The 25,428-nt window shown below is 41.0% G+C and overlaps 1 protein-coding gene across 4 annotated transcripts in view; it reads right to left on the minus strand.

Moving 5' to 3' along the window:
- Positions 1 to 25,428, minus strand: part of KAT2B (lysine acetyltransferase 2B) — a 94,056-nt gene that overhangs the window by 34,177 nt on the left and 34,451 nt on the right. For all 4 annotated transcript variants that reach the window (XR_011496468.1, XM_070493002.1, XM_044755394.2 and 1 more), the window contains exons 3-6: positions 14,102 to 14,247; positions 10,193 to 10,285; positions 8,659 to 8,840; positions 1,016 to 1,207 (exon numbers count right to left, since the gene is read on the minus strand). Coding sequence is in view for 3 of the 4 variants with exons in the window: in XM_070493002.1 (XP_070349103.1) it covers positions 1,016 to 1,207; positions 8,659 to 8,840; positions 10,193 to 10,285; positions 14,102 to 14,247 (613 nt within the window). In the remaining variant the exon portion in view is untranslated. The remainder of the gene's footprint in view (positions 1 to 1,015; positions 1,208 to 8,658; positions 8,841 to 10,192; positions 10,286 to 14,101; positions 14,248 to 25,428) is intronic.

Raw genomic sequence — 25,428 nt, forward strand, 5'->3', positions numbered from 1 at the left:
TATAACAATAATAAAAATCTAGTCTCTCAAAATAGGGTTTCGTCAATCTTTGGTCAAAGATCCTATTCTCTATTCTCTAGGTCAGCAGTTCTCAATGGCAGGCGGAGGGCTGGCTGTGTCACACCTAGACAGCCTTTTCAAATTTGAACTGCTACCTCTCTCACCAAGCGCTCCTCTAGGCAGAATGCCTGCTACAAAACGAGCTGTCTCATTCATGTCTCGCTGTCACTGCTCCATGGCAAGTTATCAACTGCATCCTCAGCCCTTCTTACCAGCAGCCTCATCAGTCCCTTAGTTAAATTTTTGGTTCTTAGCATTGAAAATGCACTGCCAAGGCCCATGGTGCAGCCCTGCAACTTCCTACTCCTTTCACACATTTCCTTCATTTGAAAAATATTTAAATGATTATTCATATGTTGGAGGTCTGGCAGATGCATGAAGCAAGGTGCACAAGAGCATGTATATTCTACAAGAAAGTGAGCACAGAGGTGCAAAGATCATTCTGAAGGAGGCCTCTCTATTCCTGTCCAGCCCAGCGTTTGGGGTCGAGTGTACAAAGAGCGAGGGGACAGGCGTACTACAGCTGAGGCAGGAGCGATTCGCCAGTCTTAGAAAGGGTTGGAGATCTGGGGAAAAACCAGCCACTTGAGTTCTCTTGCACCACTTCTGAGTAGATAGAAACTGCTTCTGCACACTCTCGCCCATCCTCCCCTGGATTCCTGGCAGCTGAAGATACAAAACAAAGCATTACCCCATTCTACGAGACTCAGAGACAACGACCCAGGTGGGACGAGGTGGTGATAAGGGAGCCAGGAGAGCAGTTAACACAAAGTCAAGCTAACGAGATGGCTTGGAAAATACCCAAGAAAACTCACAAAGGGAGCTGAGGAGGAGGAGGGTCCCTTCTCCCTCCACCCCTGTCATTCCTGATCTTGTTACTGATGCTGGCTTTGGCATGGAGCTATCAACCTCCAGCCCTGGGATCAAACAAAGACCCGCAGGAGCACTCCCTTACTTTGGGAAATGGGTGAGGATTAGAGTTCGTTTCTCGAGTGGTAGTTTGTCTTTTTCCTGTCTTGCTTGTTCCAGGAGTTGTCGCCTCATAACAGTGAAGACGGAGCGAAGCAGTGTTCTCCCAAACACCTTGGTGGTTTCATACCGAGGTAGACTGTCACAGAACTGTGGCACATTGCAGTAACACAGCCACCTGCAACAAGAGGAGACAAGCACCATCAATATCCCTTAAACCCCTAGATCATCTGAAATATCTCATTACGGTTGCTCTCACACCATTAATCAGCAGAAGAAAACTGGGTCTGCAACGACAATCATATCCCTACCACTAGTACAACCTGGGAATTAGATTCCACACCCTTACACAACCACTTAGGTCCAATTTTAGTAAAATCCTTCCATTCTGCACCATTAGGCAGCGGGTCCTGCAGCCCTGGGAATAGATCCCTGCTTTGCCACTTAATTGGCTGCAGGACATTGGAAATTTAATTATATTCTTAAGTCTCCATTTCCTCATCTGTAAAATGGGGACAACAACAAGACCTACTTCACTGGGTTGTTATGAGCATTATATGAGATAATGCATGGATGACACATAGTGCAATTCAAGTTTCTGGCACATAAATGGTAGTTTAAATAAAAGGAGAAATTAAAGGGCAAGCTGAGGAAGTCCCTTTTGTGACAGAATCAGATTTCCACCATCTAGTCCTCTGAGTAAAATTTAAGGTTTCTTTAAAATGCCTACGCAGCATTCACATACCCCAAAGCCTTGGTGGGAAGATAAAGATCTTCAAGACTGTTCAAAACTCAGTCACAACGCAGGAAGTAATAAGCTTCCACCATCTGTCGCTTGGGTACATTTTTCAATGACTCAAAGTCAAAATGCGCTCTGGCATTGCACCAGGCTGGAAGGGTGCCCAGGCCCAGAGGGAAACTAGGGGATTTCTTGAGCTCTGACCACAGCTCTAGGGCACACCGCCTATGTAGTGCATACAACTCAGAAAGCTCATCCAGCCAAGAGAAGCCAGAAACTGAAAGTCTATTCAAAGTCAACTCGCTTTCTTTTTGGTCTCCCAGAGACGTGAGGTCTGCAATTCCCAGGCCCTGACAACATCAATTTACAGTGGGGGGTCACAGAGGGCAGCAGCAGACCAGAGAAGGGTCAGAAGCTTCAGTGCACAGATCCTGATTCCTTGTCAGCAGATCCCAAATCATCCTCTTCCAGGACAGGAGTGCTTTCCAAAAATAAAACCTCTCCTCCCTGTCTGCCTTCCTCTTCTCCTTTAAGGCAGGGGGAGGTGCTGTCATGTGCCCAAGCTGCTGAGAGGGCTCCCAAGGAACTTTTGACCCCTTAATAAACAGTGGAATTATATTAATTTACTCAGGCTTATTGACTGATGCTTTATCTTTTCAGTATGACCTCAGGTTTCCCGTGTGTGCGTGGTGGCGGTGGTGGTGGCGCTATTTCATCTTCGGGGAAGAAAACCTTCACTAGCATTGGTTCGCCTGCCTACATTCAAAATTAACCTGAAAACTCTGCTACTATTTCTATTCTTCTCTCAACTTTTTGGTCCTAATAATTTATACCCAAATGCCATTTTATGATTACAATACCAAAATGGGCATCTTCCATGCTGTGTTGTATCTTGTCAAGTCAGAAACAGTGATCTAGCAGAAAAAGCTAGGAAGTGCATTTATTTTATAATTCATAAGGCGCTCCATATAGAAATTGATCATCTTCAAGGCCAGTCTTTACTGGATGTCAGCCTGTGGCTACTTAATGAAGTTAAAGGACTGTGTAGAGCCAAAGGGAGGCCAGCTCCCGAGTAAGTAATTATTATTATCTTTTTACTTACAGTAAGGTTTTATTCACACTAGTAGTCTTTTAGTATTTAGAGACCATACCATCCCCTCAAATAACAGAAGATGTCATTACAAAGATTGACTGGAGAAATTGTTTTGTGGACTGAAACACTGTGCAGTTTGCTTTGCATTAACTTAAACTGAACATTAGTCCATGCAAAAATTTCCTTTGTTGTTTATGACAGCAAATTTTTACTTCTTTCTTGTAACGACAGGAAAGTTTCTTTTTTAAAGTTATTTATTTTTTTCCAAGTGACTAATTATGAAATTACAAATCTAAGAGTTAAAGTCACAAACCTTAATAATCAGTTTGATTTCATGAGACTTAAGCAATCATAGACTATTTATAGGTCCTAATATTAAAAATATGTCCAATCTTCTGAAATGGAAGATTGAAGGATTTAAGGATTTAGCCCAGTACTGTCTATGATGATGGTAATGTTCTATTATCGTGCTGGTACAGTAGCCACCAGCCACACGGAACTACTGAACACTAAATGTGGCTAGTATAACTGAGGAGCTTAATTTTTAATGTTATTTAATTTTAATCAATTTAAAATTTACTTTTAAATGGAAAGTATGAAATATTTTTCCATTAAATACAACTTTTTTGTTTTCATAGGACTCCATTTAGCTTTAACCATTTAAAATTTATGAATGAATTGAGATGTGCCATAAGTACAAAATACACACTGGATTTGGATGATTTAGTACAAAAAAAAGAAATTAAAAATACATCATTAATAATTTTTCATATTGATTCCATGGTGAAATGATAATATTTTTATATCCTGGGTCAAATAAAACATAAACGTCCTGTGTCTATTTACTTTTCTAAATGTAGCTACTACAAACTTTTAAATTACACATGTGGCTCACATTTGTGTTTCATGCTACATATCTATTGGCCAGTGCTGATTCTGAGTCTAAGGAGCATTTCCATCCATGGAGGGGCCACAGATGTCTGGGACTCTACTTAAAACTGATGTTGTTTCTACTATAGCAATGGTAGGTTATAAATATTATCAAAAAATTATAAAATGTTATCATAAAGTGCTTAATAGGTCATTCACTTTTCCCAGGGTAGAGGAAGGGAGCATAGATTGTTATTATCTAGTAAAATTTTTCAAGTCATAGGTTTCCATTCATTTCTTCTAAGAATCATTTTTTATACCTCAGTTTATGCCTTTTAGTTTAGTTTTGTTTTTACTTCCAAGATCAATCTTATTTTGTAAGCCTATAAATTGCACAGAATGATAAGACAAGAAGACTGAGTCAATGTGGGGTGTTTTTTGGTGTTGTTTTAATAAATGACCTGCTCGTTGTGTGTAGTAAGACAAAAAGAAGGAAGTGGGAATCTGTGTGTCTTGTCTCTGCACACACGTTCCCCCAAAGACTTAACTGTAGGAAAAGATTTTCCCTAAATGACTGGTTTCAGCTCTTCTAAAAAGAAGAAAGGACACTTTTGCATGCCTAATAGAGATGACACAGGTATGCAATTTATTGATTGTTCAAAACTCTCTCAGATTTTTTACAGCATCACGATGATTTGCAACCACCTTACTTTCTTTAAAACCTGAATAGAACTGGAGAACTTGAGTACAGAAGACCCTGCCATCCGCCTTACCTGCTGGAATGAAAATCCTGAAGTCTTCTGGAATTAAGTGGCCTCCCCTAGTTCACCTGAACTAAAGGCTAGTTACTATTAGAGCCCAGACTACAAGCTGGGTCTCCTGTCCCCTAGTCCACTGTTCTTTCCATGCTCCCTGAAAAATACTGTCCTAGACTTACATGCCTAATTATGAACACTCAGTAAGTAGTGACGGGCTACACTTCATAGAACAGTGGTAACATAAAACTGTTTCACCAAAACCAACTTAGTTACATCTAACTTGCCCTGTATTCTTATAAAACATCTTACCATTATAGGGATGACCTTTAACCTTCAGAAGTTCTGTATGACTCAGAATCTAAGACTAATTACTTGCTCCTTTCCTTTAGCAGATTCTGTAGGTCAGACGTATTTTAAGACATCATATTCTTCTGACACTTTATTTTCAAGTTATTTCTTCATGGAATTATATTAGTGCACCATCATGAAATTCAGGGAACGTTCAAAAATTTGTCCAGATTATTTTTCTAAAACCACAGTGATTTCTGGGGGATATACATAATGCATATTTAATATATACTCACAATTATTAATATTAAGTATATGTTAACATTAACATGTCAAATATTTTCCATACATAAAATATTCACAATTTTCCTTTATTCAGAACAGAGCCTATAAGTAATTTAAGTAGTCCTACTGTTCAATGTGTGTTTAATTTTTTTATTGGATAAATCTTCACAGGTTAGCTTTGTAATGAACATAATTATTTTCTGAGTCCACTCTTTTCCACAGAGAACCCTATTTCACCCCATTTTCATGCTGACGTGTGCCCCCAGAAGTGTTTGGCCCCTTTGTTGTAATTGCTACAACTGATGTAAATAATACGCTGAACCAGTACTCCAGGTCCTGAGGCTCACTTACACATCAACATATCAGCCTAGTGCTCCCTGCAGCCTGAAATATTACCCATTTTTCAGAAGATTAGTATCCGTGAGACACCATGTTGTAGTGACGTGTGTTTTTTTTTTAATTCCCAAGTGGTCAGGACAGCGAGGTTTTACTCTGAAACAATTAGTGATGCTCATCATTTTCAAGGGTGTTTCTCTCTACTTCCCTTTCTTCATCAACATGGTGTGAGGATGAGGAAGCGGGGGAGGTGAGTGTTGTCTACCTTCATTTCCTTATTTATTATTAACAGTGGCTCTCGGTCTACATTCCACCTAGAAATCAGCAGGTTTCAGAACTCGTCAGGGTGTATTCATTTCAGTCTCTCAGCGGGTTTCTCTTCACCATTGTCAGACTCCACTTTTCCCCCTTCTCAGCTAGATAGAGCTAGACAGAACTCTGCTGCTATCTTTCTATTCCCTGTTATCTTAGTTTCTAAAGTGATATTCAAGTAATTACACTCTCGTTCAACTGCACGCGCTCTAGCTTAAGAGTCCTACATTGGCAGTGACTGAGTTTCAGAGAACAGAGGGTGTGGGAGGAAAACGATGACTAGCATCTTCCCAGCACCTATTCTGTGTGCCAGACACTACGCACAAACCACCTCATGGAACACTCACAACACTCATGAGACTTGGACAGAGGAAGAAACTGAACATCAAGGAGATGAAGTGACTGGTCTAAAGGGCACAGAACAAGGGAGGGATGGAGCCATGATTCAAACCCATCACCCATTCCAAAGCTCACTTTCTATTTTTATTACTCCTTAAGGATTTATAAGTGCTACCCGTTTCTTGGTAATTCCCAAGTGCTTACACAGCATTTTTATTCTGTTTCCTAAAATATAGTAATATCTCCTATGCTGTTTCATATTGACTTCTCCTTCTTGATGAAACAATTTTTCCTCTGTTAAGACTGGCAAATACCTTGAGAGGTTTGGTTTTGACAAATATTCAGCTTTGTCAACTGTTCACAGATGGAGTCAAAAGATATATATTTTTGAGAGATTTATTATCGCAACTCATAAACAACAATTACAATAATATAGGAACTATTGTTAACATAAAACTCAGAAAAGAAGGTATAGAAATGAAAATATAATTTAAAAATGGATTTTGAAGAATTCTGTAATTTCTATAAAAGTCTATTAAGAGAAAATACTTTATCTTGAATTGTATATATTATAAAATGAGGCAGGAGGGAAAGGGGGTATTACTCATGAAATCAGGTCAGTGATCAGAGAGGAAAGCCTATCTAAAATATACCCATTCCTATGTCATCTGCTGTTACAGAAAATAACCTGTGTTTAAGTGGTCTTTATAGGCTATCGACAAAACATTGCCTACTTTAACTCAGGAAAAAAAAAAATGCACACACACACACACACACACACACATATATAAAAGCTCCATAATATCCCCTGAAGCAAGTCTGATGTGCCGATGAAATATAAATGGGAAAAGTTATAAAAAAGGTGAATTGAATGGATAATCCAAGTCACTCTCTTACCTAAATGAAAATAAATGTAGGTCATTCTATTTTGCACGGCCCATCTTTAAGATTTTTAAAGTTAATTCTATTCTTCTGCAGTTCATAAGCAATAAAAATAAATTCCCACTTTAGAAAAAGATATATGTACAATCCAAGAATATCTGCAGAGTTTGATGCCCACCGACAGGGAAATGGTTAGGTAAATTACAGTACATCGACTCAATGAATTACAATGTAACCAGTAAAATGTTTGATATGATGTTAGGTGGGGAGACAAAAGGATACAAATTCTATATTCTCTTTCATTCTAACTAATGTAAATATTTATTTAAAGGAACCAAGACTGGAAGACAACATGTATAATGATATTAGTTCCATCATGGGACTGGGACTAGGGTGACCTCTTTTTCTTTAAAAAAATTCTTTGGGGCCCAGCCTAGTGGCACAGTGGTTAAGTTCACACATTCGGCTTCAGCGGCCCAGAGTTCGCCGGTTCAGATCCTGGGTGTGGACATGGCACCGTTTGGCAGGCCACGTAGTGGTAGGTGTCCCACATGTGAAGTAGGGGAGGGTGGGTGCAGATGTTGGCTCAGGGCCGGTCTTCCTCGGCAGAGGGAGGAGGATTGGCGGTGGATGTTAGCTCGGGGCTAATCTTCCTCAAAAAAAATTCTTTAACACTATTATATTCATGGTCATTGCTTTTTTTTCCTGAAGAAGATTAGCCCCAAGCTAACATCTGCCACCACTCCTCCTCTTTTTGCTGAGGAAGATTGGCCCTGAGCTAACATCTGTGCCCGTCTTCCTCTACTTTATATGTGAGACACCTGCCACAGCATGGCTTGACAAGAAGTGATAGGTCTGTGCCCAGGATCCAAACTGGCGTACACCAGGCCGCTGAGGCAGAGCACATGAACTTAACTGCTGCACCACTGGACCAGTTCCCATTGCTTTTTTTTAATGAGTGAAGTATCTATATAATAATTACAGAGTCTACTATAGTTATCTAGATCAGCAATGCTCAATAGAACTATAATGCAAGCTACACACGTAATTTTAAAGATTTTATTTTTTCCTTTTTCTCCCCAAAGCCCCCCTGTACCTAGTTGTATATTTTAGTTGTGGGTCGTTCTAGTTGTGGCATGTGGGACGCTGCCTCAGCATGGTTTGATGAGCAGTGCCATGTCCGCGCCCAGGATTCGAACCAACGAAACACTGGGCCGCCTGCAGCGGAGCGCGCGAACTTAACCACTCGGCCATGGGGCCAGCCCCTACACATGTAATTTTAAATTTTCCAGCAGTCACATTAAAAAAGGAAAAAGAAACAGGTGAAATTAATATATTTTATTTAATCCAATATATCCAAATTAGTATAATTTCAATATATAATCCATATAAAAAGTATTAATGAAATATTTTATATTCTTTTTTTTGTGCAGTCTTAGAAATCTCAATTCATACTAGCCACATTTCAAGGGCTCAATAGCTACACATAGCTAGAAACTATTGTATTGGATAGTACAGGTCTAGATGGTTTGGATCCCTCACCTCCAAAACATTGTGATATTAATGACATGTAGAAGTCTGGGGAGTGAAATTATAGAGACATTCTCTCTGAATTTGCAGAGTCACTGTGATAACTGGGCAACCCTCTGCTTGCAGAGACAAGTAGCAATTTTATGTCTGCAATGTGCTCTATGGGGCCAAAGGGAAAGAACTAGTCATCTGATTACCTTGTGTAGTTTTCTTTGTATCCAGAAATATCATCATTGGGAGATCGCAGTCTTCGTTGAGATGGTGCCTCCAAATGCCAATAGTTGATGCGGTTTAGGAACATTTTTGCCAACTCAACTATTGTTTGCTGTTCTTTGGATGGCAGGTGACTAAATTTGTACTGTACGAAGTTATTCACACCCTTAAGAGGACAGAAAGTAATTTATTCATGCAGCTATGCAATCATACTAATTCTGAACACCCACACAGTCAGCCCCATTGGCGGGGTTTAGCAAAAGAACAGACATTTCTCTATTCACAAAATCTCTTCCTTGTCTCTATTAGAAAACAAGAATGCCCAGAGGGAATCGTGCCTCAGAACACAGTGGATGAAAAGTGACAAGACAGGGAGGCTGTGAGTAGCAATTCTAAGCCTCCTGCAATCCTGAAGCGTTAAAGAGAAAATCAAAATCATGCACTGAAAGGATGGAAACCCCTTAAACAGTAAAATATGATTATTTTGCAGAATAATTCTTGCTGTACTATCAACACAGTAGCTCATGTATAATGAGGTTCCTGGATAAATATAACGTTTTCACATGACCAAAATTTTAATCAAAAGGCTGCTAGCATGCCTTCCATTGAACTAACCATTAGAATTTAAACTCGTTATCATCACTCTTTCGGTTCAGCAAGGCTACCAAAAAAAAAATTCTCATTCAAAACTATGAGCTTTTAAAAGAATCTGTGAATTAATTTAATCTTTCTGCAGAACAGTCTCATCTAATCTAATTTCAAATAACAGAACAATGAATTCTTATTTAATAGAGTTTGGAGACAAAATAAAATTTCTTCTACTGAAAACTGATAAAAATACATTTATTTGTATTTGTAAAGACTCTGATATCATGTCTTCTGTAATCATTCTCATCAAGAAATTCAGTCAAGAGTATCTGAGATTGATTTAGGTGAACAATGATAGGCTAAAAAGAGATGCTGATGAGAGATACTGACAACACCTGCCAGAAAAAGTCTACGCATGTCAACAGATTCCTGTGTAAATCGGCTTCTTTCCAGGAATTATAATGTAGCAGGAAGTCGATTTCTGGATACAAAATCTCATTTCTTTTTTGTGTTTCTTTGCGTGACTCACAACGTTTTTCACATTGCTACTGAATTCCCTCACCTCAATAGGCTTTTTCAGACAGTGCCAAACAAAAGGACAAAGACTTAATTTTAAAACATCAACACCCAGAAAAAGCACATTTCGTGTGTTCTTACGAACTGCACGTTCTACTTAATTTTTTTCTTCCTCAAATACACAAGGAATTCTGAATATACAGCAACCCTAAAAGGCAAAAAAGCTAGGTCATTTATTAAATTAAGTATTCACTTCTGATCCAAAGGGTCCAAGATAATTTCTACAGACTTGTGACCATCTCTAAGCCAGGTAAGGAAGACGGAAGGAAGATGTGCATAGAGATGGGAAGGAAGATTAGTAGGTTTGTTCAGCCTTAAAGCAATAAAAAACAGCTTCTCTTTTTTCTTTTTTACCTGTTCAATACTAGGTTTTTCAAATGGGGGTTTCTTCTCCAAAGAGCCTTCAACCACAGGTTTTCCTCTTTGTAAAATAGACTTTCTCAAGAGCTACAAAGAAATCATTAAAAAAAAGTCAATCATTGTCTCTCTCCACCTCACACACAAATACACACAGCCTTTGAAGAGAAGTCACCATATTCTACTTACCTTCACCATATATAAATAAATCCTTAAATCAATAAAATGGGTAACTACCAGGTAACCCATGTTTGCCTTCACATCCATGACTGGAGCCATGAGAACGAGACACCTTTCCTGCTCTGGATGGCCTAGAGGACCCAGCAGTGGCCACTGGACACCTCTATCCCACTCAATTCCCCCCACCCCGGCCGCCCAATTCTGGCTTCCACTGACCCGGATGCTTGGTATGCATCACACACACTTTGCACATGCCCATCTAGGCCCCTGAAGGTGTGGTGACACTCTGAAGGGTCTTATTAAACCCCTAAAAGGCCGAGGTTCATTCTGGACAAATGAGACCGGGGAGAGGGGCTGTCTGTAGCAGCTGTATGTCATACGCATAATCTAGGGCCCAGGCTCTTTGGGAAGGAATTCTGCAGGGCTCTCAATTGGCAACTTTCACTGTCACGGTCTTTTTTCATTTCCTCTCCATCTGCAGAATGCAGGCCAAGTGTTCTGGCATCTCAATGCCCACAAAACAAAACACTGCTCTTAATCCCTGCCACTGGAATTTAAAGGCCTCAAAGAGCAAATATCAGAGAGAAAAGGGAACACAGAGCCACTAATCCAGACAATTTGAAAATAAATCTAACATTGAAATTGTTTACCTTCAACCTTTGCTTGAATCTTCTCTAGATGTGAGCCAGTTATGATATATGACCATATATTTATTTAAGTTACATCTTCCCTCCTTTCTCCACTTGGTGTCTTTTCAATAGAAACAAAATATGTCATCCATTCTCCCAGGAGTTAATGGAAATGGACAAACTCCCAAGGCTGAAGATCATCATGTGTCCCCAGTGAGCTGTGTCTTACAAGGGCCTCAATACCTTCTAGGTGTGCCATATAAATTATTATTATTTTCTTTATTTTACTTTATTTTTTCCTTTTTCTCCCCAAAGCCCCCCGGTGCATAGTTGTATATTCTTAGCTGTGGGTCCTTCTAGTTGTGGCATGTGGGATGCTGCCTCAGCGTAGTTTGATGAGCAGTGCCATGACCGCGCCCAGGATTCGAACCGACAAAACACTGGGCCGCCTGCAGCGGAATGCACAAACTTAACCACTTGGCCACAGGGCCGGCCCCTAAATTATTAACATGGGCATCTGTTGACCTTTCAATGTATTCCCCATCTTTACAAGAATAAATGTGAGGTCACTGTACGCATTTCTAAGGATAAAGATTGATCATACAATTTAAATACAAATAATTCTGGCTGCCTACTTTTTTTGCCCAGTTAAAATAAGACCATTTTGGAACTGGGCCCATTGGGGGTTTCAATTTAGAGATAAACTGCTGGATTGGGGAGATACTGAATCTCAGTTTCTTCACCTACAAAAGGATGGAGGTGGGATAAGTGGGTATATAAAAAACTTCTAATAATAGCAGCAAGCATTTGCATCCTTACTTTTGCCAGCCACTCTTTGCAGTTCTTTACATGTATTATCTCATTAACACTCATAAGAAGCTTCTGAGGTAGGTACTAGTGCTGTCTGTATTTTACAGAGAAGGAAACCAAGGGAGAATGACTTGCCCAAGGTCACAAAGAATAAGGATTTAAACTCAGATAGCTGGGCTCCAGAGTCACATTTACAGGATAAAATGAGCTTTAGGAAGCAGCTTTTCGTTGAGTTTATTTTCAACATCTAAGACTAAAGTTTTTTAAATGCTACGAAAATGTGTAAGACATTTTAATTTCATTATTGAGACACATGAGACACAGGAACTGCCTTTCAAAAGCTAAGGAAAAGATGATTTATAACTCACTTGCCCGGAGAATAATTTTAGTGGGGAGGGAGCGGGGAGAATGCTAAATATTTTGGATTTTGTTCCCACAAGCAAATATATTTGCACTGTTAAAGATGAGGGATGTAAGAAAGAGAGAGAGAAAATGCACTTCAAAGCAGAGCAATGCTTTCCGGTCTGTTTGGTTGGTTATAAACAGAATCAAGAGGAGGCTGACAGGATGGAAACCTTGACACCACCTTCATGTCTAACAGGGTGGTGGGGGACTGCCAGGGAACTTAGTGCCCAGACAAATAATAGCTGCAGTCATGCAGATGTTGTTTTTCTTCAACTAAGGTCTTTTTCCAAAGAAGCTCTAAACAGTATGAACCTGCCAGGGTTCAATCGGGATGACTCAGGCCTCACATCCATGTCAACAAGTTCTTACCTGGTGTAGCCTAGAGCCTGCTAATGGCTATGGGGAAGTCAGTTGTCCATCCCCAACCCCCCTCTTTCTACCCCACCTCCACCATTAACCTTTTTAGACTCAATATCCCCACATGACCCACATTAACAAAATGAGAGAAGAGATGAGAAAATTATGTATCAAGTAAATTCAGACAAAAAAAAAAAAAGCTGTAGGAATTGGGCACAAAATTTGCACCGAGACTCCTAGTAGCCAAAGCAAAAGAGGAAACTCAATGGAAAAACTGATCCGTTCTTGTCATATAAAATGAAGCACAGTGCTCATTAGAAGAGGCAAACTCCTCCTGGCTGTAAGCTCTGAGCTTTTTGTTTTGTGCTTGTTTCTAAAGATCCTTATAAGGGTTACACAATACAGCATAATCAATAGGTCCCTCAGTAGCAGGTTTACTTTTTTTACAAAATTATTCCTTCTGTCAGCCTCCTTTATGAATCTATTTTTGGCAACCTGAAGTTTTCCTATCCATTCCCACCACCAGTTCCCCTCCCACATCTGTCAGTCCTGACTGCAATCAGAAGCTGAGGGAGACGTATATCCATGGAAAGGGAGTGGACGTGACCCAAATGGAGCTGAGGAGAGGCAGAAAGAGGCAGCTGTGGGAAGCAGAAGCAGTAATCGGTGACTGCTGTCAACAAGGCACAGAGAACAGCAGTAAGATGCCAAGACACATCTAGAAATTTTTGATTCCTCCTCTTGAAGCCTAAGACTGAAAGCCTTAATGCCACCCCTCCAACTGCTTCCCCTCCCGCCTCCCTTTGCTCACTGGGCTCCACCATGCTGGCCTCCTTGCTCTTCCTACATCACACTGAGCTCACTCTGTGCACAGGCTAGATGCCTGTCTTTCCACTGCCTGGAAGACTCTTCCCCCACCCCTTTTCAGGGATGGCTCCTCTCCTCAAACTCGGGTTTCTGCTCAACTGTCATCTCCTCAGAGAGGCCTTTCCTACCTACCCTTCCTTCTGATCATGTCCCCTACCCACCACCATCCCTGCCATTCTGATTCCACTTACCCTACTCTATTCTCTTCACAGCACTTAGCACCATCTGCAAATACACTATTTACTCGTTGATTGTCTGCCTCTTCTACTGAAACAAACTCCACAGGGCAGGGACTTTGTCTTGCCCACTGACCTGTGCCTCATGCCTACATGAGCGCCATGCACAGAGCAGGTGTGCAGTAAGTATTTGTTGGATGAATGAATGGTTGGGTGGATGGAAAGAAATCTATTAGCATAAGCAAATAAAGAGATTCAGCTTTGCACACAAGGATGAAGGCTCTCAAGGAGGGAGATGTGTTCAACGTATGATGTGTCATTTTAGAGAAGCCCTCATGAAGAAACACATGCTTCAGCAAACCGTGAGGGCAAAACATGTCATGAGCTGAGAGCCTTCCCACCCATGACCCGGTGTACAGAAACTGAGCACATCTGAACAATGAGAGAAAGAAGAAAAGCCTTTCAAAATGTTAAAATCTCACCTTGAATAGGTAGAAATAAACTTGTTTGGTATCTGCATCTTCTTCCTTGTGGACACAGGTGAAGAGATATTCCACGTCCAACACTATTCCCAGGAGTCTGTTCATTTCTTCCTCTGACACATTCTCCAGGTGGGAAACGTGGGCAGCTTACGACAAAGATCAAAGGAATATATGAGAGAAGTTAGTTGGAAACCACAAAAATTCTTGACTTTATAATGGAAAGTTCTCTCTCACAAACCTTCTGGAACACCAATCCATTAGACCCCGTTATAAATAGAGGAAATTTCTGAACCCCTATAAAATCTAAGTCTTCTCACAAAATTGACTTATAATTAGGAGACTGCTACCTTGTTGAGCCTTAGCCTTCCCATCCAAGACCAAAAATGAACCAGCAGCTAATGTATTCTAACAACGTAAAGTTTAAAATCCAGAACTTGTTGGCACCAAGTCCGGTCACGTTAGTGTTAAATTCCTATGTTTCCACATAAGCAAATTCTCCACCATGCCAAGAGGGTTCTGTGCTCCTATAGGTGGGTCCAGGATTTGTGGGTCTGTGGTTCAGAGGGACACAAAAACAAGCTCCCTAAAGTCTTAGTTTCAAGTCCTGTGAATAGCTCGGTCGGCCAAGAATATAATAATCAGTGTAAAGACTAAATGAAGCCCTTTCCCTCAGCCTTTCTGATGGAGACAGACTCAAACCTCAGTGTTTCTGCAGCAAAGTTCCAAGGAATATTGGAGCTTGAGATTCAACGTCCTCCATGATCAAGCACCCAAACCCACTTTTCCTTCCTTTGTCTGTCGTCTCACTCTAGTTAAGCGACCTCTCCATTGACCTCCTCCTCTCCTCTGCCCTGGTCTTCTCTTCCATGCAAACCAGTCCATTTTTCAAGGTTATTGCATTTAATTGTCAAACAATCCCATGAAGTAGGTATTAGTAATCCCATTTTACAGTGGAGGAAACCAAGGCTCAGAGAGACTGAATGATATTTCACCTGATGTCTTTCAGCCAACAAGGCAGAGTCAGGGTCTGAAAGTGAAGAACGTCTGACCCAAATTCTAAAGCACCCACAAAGTGAAACTGTCACTATTGCAGATGACATGATTTTATATATCGAAAACCCTAAAGAATCCACCAAAATACTTTCAGAAATAATCAATGAATATGGTAAAGTTGCAGGATACAAAAAAACATACAAAAATCAGTTGCATTTCTATACACTAACAACACAGTAGCAGAAAGAGAAATTAAGAATACAATCCCATTTACAATAGCAACAAAAAGAATAAAATATCTAGGAATAAACTTACCCAAAGAGGTGAAAGACCTATAAACTGAAAACTATAAAACATTGTCAAAATAAATTGAAAAACACAAAAAGAAATGGAAATATATGCCGTGGTCTTGGATCGAAAGAATTAGTATAGTTAAAATGTCCATACTCCCTAAAGCAACCTGCAGATTCAATGCAAGCCCTATCAAAGTCCCAATGACATTTTTCACAGAAACAGAACGAAGAATCCCAAAATTTATATGGAACAACAAAAGACCCCAAATAGCCAAAGCACTCCTGTGAAAACAGAACAAAGCTGGAGGCATCACACTCCCTGATTTCAAAATATACCACAAAGCTACAGTAACCAAAACAGCATAGTACTGGCACAAAACCAGACACAGAGATCAATGGAACAGAATCGAGAGCCAAGAAATAAACCCACACATACATGGACAGATAATTTTCGACAAGGGAGCCAGGAGCATACAATGGAGAAAGGAGAGTCTCTTCAATAAATGGTGTTTGAAAAACTAGACAGCCACATGCAAAAGAACAAAAGTAGATGATTATCTTACACCATACACAAAAATTAACTCAAAATGGATGAAAGACTTGAATGTAAGATCTGAAACCATGAATCTTCTAGAAGAAAACATAGGCAGTACACTCTTTGACATCAGTCTTAGCAGCATATTTTCAAGTACCATGTCTGACTGGGCAAGGGGAAATAACAGAAAAAATAAACAAATAGGACTACATCAAACTAAAAAGCTTCTGCACAGCAACGGAAACCATCAACAAAACAAAAAGACAACCCATAAATTGTGAGAAGATATTTGCAAACCATATATCTGATAAGGGGTTAATACCCAAAATATATAAAGAACTCATACACCTCAACAACAAGAAAGCAAATAACCCAATTGAAAAATGGACAAAAGCTCTGAACAGACATTTCTCCAAAGGAGATACACAAATGGCCAACAGGCACCTGAAAAGATGTTCAACATCATTAACTGTCAGGGAAATTCAAATCAAAACTACAATGAGATATCACCTCATGCCTGTAAGAATGGCTATAATTAACAAGACAGGAAACAACAAGTGTTAGAGAGGATGTGGAGAGAAGGGAACCCTCGTACACTGCTGGTCGGAGTGAAAACTGGTGCAGCCACTATGGAAAGCAGTCTACAGTTTCCTCAAAAAATTAAGAATAAAACTACCACACAATCCAGCTATTCCATTGCTGGGTTTATCCAAAGAACATGAAAATGCAAATGGGTAAAGATACATGCACCCTATGTTCACTGCAGCATTATTCATAATAGCCAAGACTTTGAAGCAACCTAGGTGCCCGTCAAGGGATGAATGGATGAAGAAGATGCAGTACATATACACAATGGAATATTACTCAGCCATTACAAAGGATGAAATCTTGCCATTTGTGACAACCTGGATGGACCTTGAGGGTATTATGCTAAGTGAAATAAGTCAGAGGGAGAAAGTCAAATACTGTATACTCTCACTCATAAACAGAAGATAAAAACAATGACAAACAAACACATAGAGACAGACACTAGATTGGTGGTTACCTGAGGGGAACATGGCGGGGTGGGCAGGTGGTGAAAGGGGTGATTAGGTACATGTGTATGGCCATGGATTGTAATTATTCTTTGGAACATGATGTAGTCTACACAGAAACAGAAATACAATGATGTACACCCAGAAAAAATAAATAAAGTACCCACAACATATTATTTTGATGATCAGCTGATTCACTTCAAGTCTTTCTCACTTGAGAAGGGCTCTCTAGGTAAGCCATGCAATGATCCCCCACTAGTCCAGAAGCTCCTCTGGGCCGGATCACATCCTTCATTTCTGTATCCCCAGCACTCATCACTTTGCTTGCTGCATAATGGGCGCCAGCACTTCAAGAGTGATCCTCTTGGGGCCGGCCCCATGGCCGGCCAAGTGGTTAAGTTCTCGCACTCTGCTTCTCCAGCCCAGGGTTTCGCTGGTTCAGATCCTGGACACAGATATGGCAGTGCTCATCAAGCCACGCTGAGGCGGCATCCCACATGCCACAACTAGAAGGACCCACAACTAAAAATATACAACTATGTACCAGGCAGCTTTGGGGAGAAAAAAAGGAAAAACTAAAATCTTACAAAAAAAGAGTGATCCTCTTAGGCGTAGCTCTTCGTGTACAGGCTTAAAAATTTTGGGACATAGAAATGTTTGAGATGGTCTTTAAAGAAAGACTAAAATATGTAGAAGAGTGATTGGCTTCTCCTCACCTTTTTAAAGGGAGATGGAACTAAAGATTATTGAGGAATACTTGCTAGGTGTTGGGCATGGGTCAGTCTACTCCAGAGACCATGGTGCTATTGTCTTTAAATCACGAGGCTCCATCAGGAGCCTGGGGTAGAGAATGCTGCTGGTACCCTACCCATCTCCCCTTCCCTTGCCACTTCAGGGCACACCTCCTAGCTTCCAACTCCCAGTAGCTCCATTTGTCTACCGAAGGCCTTTTGCAGTCACTATAATCTGCTCTGCCACCCATAAGCCCCTCAAGAGCAGCCTTCAATCAAAGCCTAAAGAACTTAGCATGTAAATACTCCAGTTCCCTCACCCCTCGGGTGGAACAACCCTGAGGTAAGTGTTCTACACTGGCCCCCACATTTTCCCCCACAGAATGAAGCACCAGTTGCTCACAGTGGGAGCTGGCTTGGTAACACACCCTTCATGGGGCACCTTTTCCTTCTTGTCTCACTTTTCCACTCCAATACCTTCCTCCTAAATAAACTACTCAAGTCCTAGTCTTGAAGTCTGTTTCTGAGATATCTGACCAAAAGCATTTTCAGAGAGTAAAGAGGATTAAATACCAAGAGGGTAGGCCTTCCAAATGTCCCTAAGGAAGCCACATTAAACGAGTTAAAATTAGAGGGGCGGAGGTACCCACCTTTCACTCCTTTCTAATGAAGAAAAGTAATGGTAAGGCAGAGAGACGAGTCCAAGGTCAAGGACCACTGGTGATGAGCAAGCATGCATGTGCACACGCCTACACATACATGCGTGTGCACCCCTCTAGAGGCTTTGTAAAAGGTAAGAGGGAAAGAAGGAAATTTAGTGATCTGTCTGCCTAAGGCATTGTGAGATAAATCTAGTGGATACATCTAAACTTGACAATGCTAACACTGTATTATTACATTATCAAATAGAAAAGGAGTAATTGACTAAACTTTTTAAGATAAATAACTTACATCACAGAAAAACTACAAATATATGTGTGTGTGTAAACACAAAAATTAATATTCAAATCTATTACTTTCTACTTGGCTATACAATATGTGGCTTCAGCACTTTCTAAAAGATGCCCAAAATTAGACTTCCTTTCAGGTAGAACGTTTGCCAGGTCATCTTTTTTTTCTAAAGACTGTGCAAAATTTTCCTTGAGGTCAGCCTGAAGCCTTTGGGAGGAAGGCCTCATTCTGGAGACAACTAGGTCAAAATTTTTATGTCAGTTATTTACAGAAACAATTTTACTTAAGACTATTTTTGCTTTGTAATGTTTTAATCTCTTTCGAGTGATGAGCTATGAAAGCAATCTATCTACAATATAATATAAATTCCTTCAGATTCTCCATAATGTGAAACAGTCTAAAGTGCTAACATATAATGGGTTTAACTCATGGAAGTACATGCCATGATTTATTTCTTAAACCAATGGTTCACTTTCTTTAAACCACAAAACACTTTAGCCAAATGAATTCTTAATCAGAATTAGAAAGAGTTGCTCTAGTTCAAACAGAGGTAGAAGCTCCCATTTTCAGAAGGGTGGTGGGGCATTCCCTCCCCTGGTTGGGAATCCACATTTTGAAAAACACTGTTTGGAAGTATCTTCTAGTATATTCTGAAGAGTAGACTAGATAAAAATTAAAATGCTTAAGAAGTGAGACCTGAGGAGATTCATTTCCTTCTAATGCTGCGCGTAATGAAATCCATGATCTCATCTCTCCTCAAAACTCTCTGTGTGACTCTAAGTACAAAGGACTAAGGAGCTGGAGATGGGGAGAAATATAAATGAAGCAGCACATTTTCAAGAAGGCAGGAAGGGAGAGGCTCTTCTAGATGAACGGAGGTAACTTTTACAGCAGAAGACAGTACATCTCTTCCTTTAAGAAAGAAGGAGGGGCCAGCCCGTGGCCGACTGGATAAGTTCGCGCCCTGCCGGCAGTCCAAGGTTTCGCTGGTTCAGATCCTGGGCATGGACATGGCACTGCTCATCAGGCCACGCTGAGGCGGCATCCCACACACCACAACTAGAAAGACTCACAACTAAAATATACAACTATGTACTGGGTAGATTTGGGGAGAAAAAGCAGAAAGAAAAAAAAGAGAATGAAGGAAAAGTAGGTCTGGGGTGGAAGGGGGTATGCTGAGGCAGAAGGATGATATTGTATGAAAAGGGTTAAACTTCCTGGAAGGAATGATGGAGTGCGAGGAAATCAGATGAAAGTAGAGGGAGTGGACCATGTGCTTGAGGAGGGAAACATGAAGGTACAGACAAGTTGCTATGAAAGAGAAGCTTCCCTGTAATAAGAAAGCTAGACAAGGTCAGTCACAACTACACTACAAATACATAGTCGTCTGGACCTGCCATGTTCTCAGACTCTCCCACTATGGGCCCCTTTTGAGCAAAACTCCTTTTCGGCCTCTGAGCAACTAGCTCTCAGCCCTTCCCTCTCACCAAATCCACTCCACCAGCTAACCTCTCCTCAAGCTCAAATGTGCCCCACACCCCACCTCACAGCCTCCCCATCCCAACAACAAGGTTGCACCACCATCATGACAAATTTGACACTAGGATTAAAATCCTCATGGCTCTCCTCAAAAGGGTGAATCCCTCTTGCCAGCTCTGTTTCTGTCAAGGAATCCATCATTCATTCCTTCATTGTCCTTTATCTCCCACCAGATTCAGCCGAGTTTCCTCACTCTCTCTCTCAGAGTTATCGCTTTCCCCCATTCCTACCTTTTGGGTCATTGTGATCTTAAGCCAAAAGTACCAAAATAGCCCCTAGACTGTTCTCTCTACTCCAGGGATAGTCTTCCTAAAATAGCACTTTCCTCAAACAACCCCATCTCTACCAAATCTAAAGACTGCTCCTGACTCTGTGGGGCTGTTGACCAGAATCAGGACTTACTCAGGAGCCCACAATCAACCCAACCCATACCAACACCCAGGCTCATTTCACTCTAACTGCAAAGCTAAACTATTTGCTGCACTGATAATCAACTCATACTTAACCAAAAAGGGTCACTCAGTATTGACAGAAACTCTTCTCTCAGTCTTTTCTAAAGAAGCCTGTTAGATGCAAATGGAGTCCCCTCGATTATCTAAAAGCATATTTTCTTAAAGAGCTATGCCTCTATCATTTACAAGTCTGGAAGCATATTATTAAAAACTGAATTAAATAAAAACTAAACTAAAATAAAATAAAAATCTGTAAACTACAATGCACAAATCTATAGCAGTTAATCTGCCACAGAACTCATAATAACACTAAGTCACTGTTATTTAAAGTTTTAATATTTGCTCCCTAATTCCACCCCCCCCATAAAGTTTGCATCGACGTACACTATAGCAGCAGTGGGAGAGAACAGAGCTCTCTCCACTCTTACCTACAGTGAAGAATCATTCTCAGTAGTTTAATCAGTCTTTCAAAAAATTGAGAGTCCCCCACTGTTCTGATTTGCATTCATTGGAATGCCCTTGGAGTTGTCTGTTTGTCACATTACTGGCCATTTGCATTTGTTCCTTTGTACACTGGCTATTCATGTCTTCTTATTGCTTTTTTAGGATGTTGGTCTTTGTCTTATTGCCTTGAAAGAGCTTTATGTCTGTCATATTGACTGCAAATGCTCCTGGATTTTGTTTGGGTTTTTGTTTGGTTGGTTGGTTTGGTTTGGTTGTACAGGAATTTTAAATTTTTTAGAAAGTCAAATCTATGTTTGGCATTTCTTTAAGGTCTTGCTTGCAAAAAGTCTTTCCCACATAACCCAAAGATGACAAAAATGTATTTTCTCCCATCTTAACAGGATTGTTTTTAAAATTTAAAACACCCCACTACCAAAATGTCAACGTCATAAAAGACCAAAAAAAAGGCTGAGGAACTGGTTCTAGATTTCAGGAGGCTACAGAGACCTGCTGTGACATTGAGACTTATAAGAAGAAATATATATTTGGCACAGTGCTCCTTCGGAATTTCTTAAGTAATGAGAGCAATAAAGGTGAAAGGAGTGTTTTTCATTATTTATAACAAGTCCCTTTCAACCACACTTGAGTTTAGGTTAATAAGGTGACTTTCAGAAAGCCGCTAAGGATGGGTGGGAGGGCGCTGATTTCCAGGGGAACCAAACAAGTAATTAGAGGGCTAGAATTTTCAGCCCCATCCCCTCTACCTATGGGAGGAGAGAGGGTCTAGAGATCAAGCTAATGACTAACAGCCAACGATTTAATCAATCATGCTTACATAATGAAGAAACTTCCGTAAAAATCCCAAGTGAAGGGGTCTGGAGAGTTTCTGGGTGGGTGACAGTATAGAGGTGCTGGGAGGATGACAAACTTGGAGTGGGCATAGAAGCTCTGTGCTCTTTCCCCCATCCCTTGCCCTGTGCATCTCTACCATCTGGCTGTTCGTGAGTTGCATCCTTTTATAATAAACAGGGCATCCGATAAGTAAAACGTTTTCTGTGGGAGCCTCCGATCTATAGCTGGTCATTCAGAAGCACAGGTAATAAACTGGACTTGTGATTGGCATCTGAAGTGGAGGGAAGGAGGAGGACTGAGCCCTTAACCTGTGGGGTCTGCACTAACTACAGGCCGTAGCGTCAGAACCTAGTTAAATTGTAGGCCATCCAGTCGGTGTCCACTGGAGAGCTGGAGAATTGCTTGGTGTGGAAAAACCCACAAACATTTGGTGTCAGAAGTGTTCTGGAAGTGTTGAGTGTGAGTAGAGTGGACAAACTGTTTTTCTTACACATGACAGCTAAATACATATGTGATGCTAGACTGGATGCTTAATGAGGGGAAAATACACTATAAAGGACATTTTTGGGTCAAGTGATAAAGCTAGAATACAAAAAGTAGGTTAGAGAAAAGTATTACATAAATGTTAAAATGTATTGAAGTTAGTAATGGAACTGAGATTACATAAAAGGATATTCTTATTTTTAGCAAATATATACGTAAATATTTAGGGGCAAAAAGCTACGATGTATATGCAACTTATTCTCATATGGTCCGGGAAAAAAAGCATACACACACACAGACACACACACACACACACGAGAATCTGTCCGTGTATCTGTATGTATGAGAACAATGACAAAGCAGATAGGGCAAAATGTTACCAATAGGTAAATATGGGCAAAAGATATATGCGGAGCCCTTTGTTACTATTCACATGTCTTTTCTGTAAGTTTGAAATTATTTCCAAATAAAAAGTTTTTAAAAAATCTTTCCTCCACTTGGAATTTGATAATCAAACGCAAAGGACTCTGCTTTCATTTCAAATCGTCTTCTAGGAGCCTGGTACAAAGGATCGCCATAATTACCCAAGAACGGCCAACCCCTGACTTGGGGGAAGAGCTCAGCCTTCCTGGTGAGTCACTGTCTCCCCCGTGTGCATCGCGTGTGGAGGGCATTGGAGAGACGGTGTGAGTCAGGCCTGGGGGGGCTTTGCTGTCTTCACATCTCTCCAGGAGGGTGTACCTTGGCACCTCTCAGTGCTGTGTCAGACTTGCAAATACCCAGGGTGCCAGGGAGCGACTCGCCAAATGCCTGCTGCCAAGAATCATGGTGCAGCTGTTGCCTGGCTGGGAACAGGAAGTGCACTGTCACCATGTGCTGTGACCCTCACTAAGCTCTGGCTCCATGTATCACTGGCCTGAACTTCTCTTGAGGACAGCCTGCCAGTCCTCACATGCCCTGCAGTGTGAACAGGCAGCAGCTGGGCAGGCAGCTAACATGTCTCTGCTCCTTCGGCCTGGAAAGAACACAAACGGCACAGCATCCAGAGGATCCGTAAGCTGTTCAAATACATTTTTTGTTCATGGGAATCTGAGGTCAAGGCTGGAAGAGGTAAAACGAATTCCCTCATTGAAACCTTCTCAGTTGACTATGTGCAAAAGGCTTATAATTTAAAAGTGGTTTCACCTTTTGTAATCTCAGATCTGGAATGGAGAAAAAGAGAAGCTTAAGATTAAGAGCCCGTTAGATGAGTTCAGTCCAACAGAAACAGGATGCGAGCCACATATGTACATTTAAATATTCTAGTAGCCACTTTAAAAGACACTAAAAGTTGTGAAATTAATATTAATAACATATTTTTTAAATTATTTATCTTTATTGTTGAGTTTCAGGAATTCTTTTTTTTTTTTTTGAGGAAGATTAGCCCTGAGCTAACATCTGCTGCCAATCCTCCTCTTTTTTTTTGCTGAGGAAGGCTGGCCCTGAGCTAACATCCATGCCCATCTTCCTCTTTTCTGTGTGGGACACCTACCACAACAGGGCTTGCCAAGCAGTGCCATGTCCGCACCCAGGATCCGAACCGGTGAACCCCGGGCCGCCAAAGCGGAACGTGCACACTTAACTGCTGCGCCACCGGGCCGGCCCCTAACACATTTTATTTAACCTAATATGTACCAGATTATTCATTTCAACATGTACACAATGTAAAAATCATTAATATTTTACATTCTTTTGTCATACTAAGTCTTCAAAACCAGTGTCATGTTACACTTGCAGCACATTTCGATTCAAGCTGGCCACATTTCAAGCGCTCAGAAGGCACACGTGCCTAGTGACTACTGTAGTGGACAGAGCAAGTACAGATTATAAACTATGAAAGCTCCTTGCAAATAAATGCTACCAGCCATCTTTTGAGTATTACTGAATTCAATGAATGCTTATCAATGAAGGAATAAACCCAATTATGCCCCAAAATTAAATATATTAGGAACTAGAGAAAAAGTCAGTCTTTAATCTCAGTGCAACACAGAAAACCAACAAGGGTATAGATACGTATAGCTATACAAGAAGGAACATTGCAACAGAGCTCCAAGAAGGCTTTTATTCTTTTTACCAAGTTCTCGAGGTGAGTAGGGTTCCTCTGGCAGAAAATGAAGCAGAGGCATTGCAGGTGGTGTGAGCCTCCATATCGAAGGCAGAGAGGAGAGAAACCGTGAAGAACTTTCAGAGAACACTAACAGCTTGGTGGCAAAAGGCAACACAGGTGGTTGGTAAAAAGGCTAGAGAGTGGAGGCCTGACCAATGCCGCAGCTCAGCCAAAGCGAGGCTGCATTCTGAGAACAGTGGGAAGCTCAGAGGAGTTAAGCGGGAGAATGGGATCAGATTGGACCACTCCTTTCTTGGGAAGCGAGAATGGAGACTGGAACTCCAGGAGCTGCCGCAGATGCAACCAAAGAATGCACAACAAGCCCGAATTCAGGCAGTGCTAGAGGGAGGCACCCGGAGAGAAAATCACCAGGACTTCATAGCAGAGGAAGGCGGGGAAAAGGAACTTACATCAAGTAAGCAGGAAAAAGATTACCAGGCTTATCCCCTTAACCTCTGCTCGACCAGACTCACAGCTCCTGACAACTCTGAAACCTGTGCGTAAAAGGCAGTGTTAGAAAAACAGAGGACACCCAGCCAAGAGGAATACGCTGACTTGATTCAAGAGATTGTGCGAGTGTGCCGGCTGGGCCCATATTTACGTCACTTGGCATCTGCACAGTACACGTGCACATGGGAACCAGCGGGTGATTCAGCGGTAGAGGTCTACGCAAAGGTGGAAAGGCCAAAGAAAACGTGCCAGGTCGAACGACTGCCTATGATTTAAATGTTTGAAACAAGTCCATGAGAAAAATACTGCTAGTCCCTTCATACCTCATACTATTCAAGAAATAAGCTCTAGTGTAATTGTTAACGCTAGCTCTTTACTTTCCTTGGAAAGTTTTTACTGTAATTAAGCAGGTAAGCAGTGGTAA

Source organism: Equus asinus, chromosome 21, assembly GCF_041296235.1.
Source record: "Equus asinus isolate D_3611 breed Donkey chromosome 21, EquAss-T2T_v2, whole genome shotgun sequence".
Taxonomy (NCBI): domain Eukaryota; kingdom Metazoa; phylum Chordata; class Mammalia; order Perissodactyla; family Equidae; genus Equus; species Equus asinus.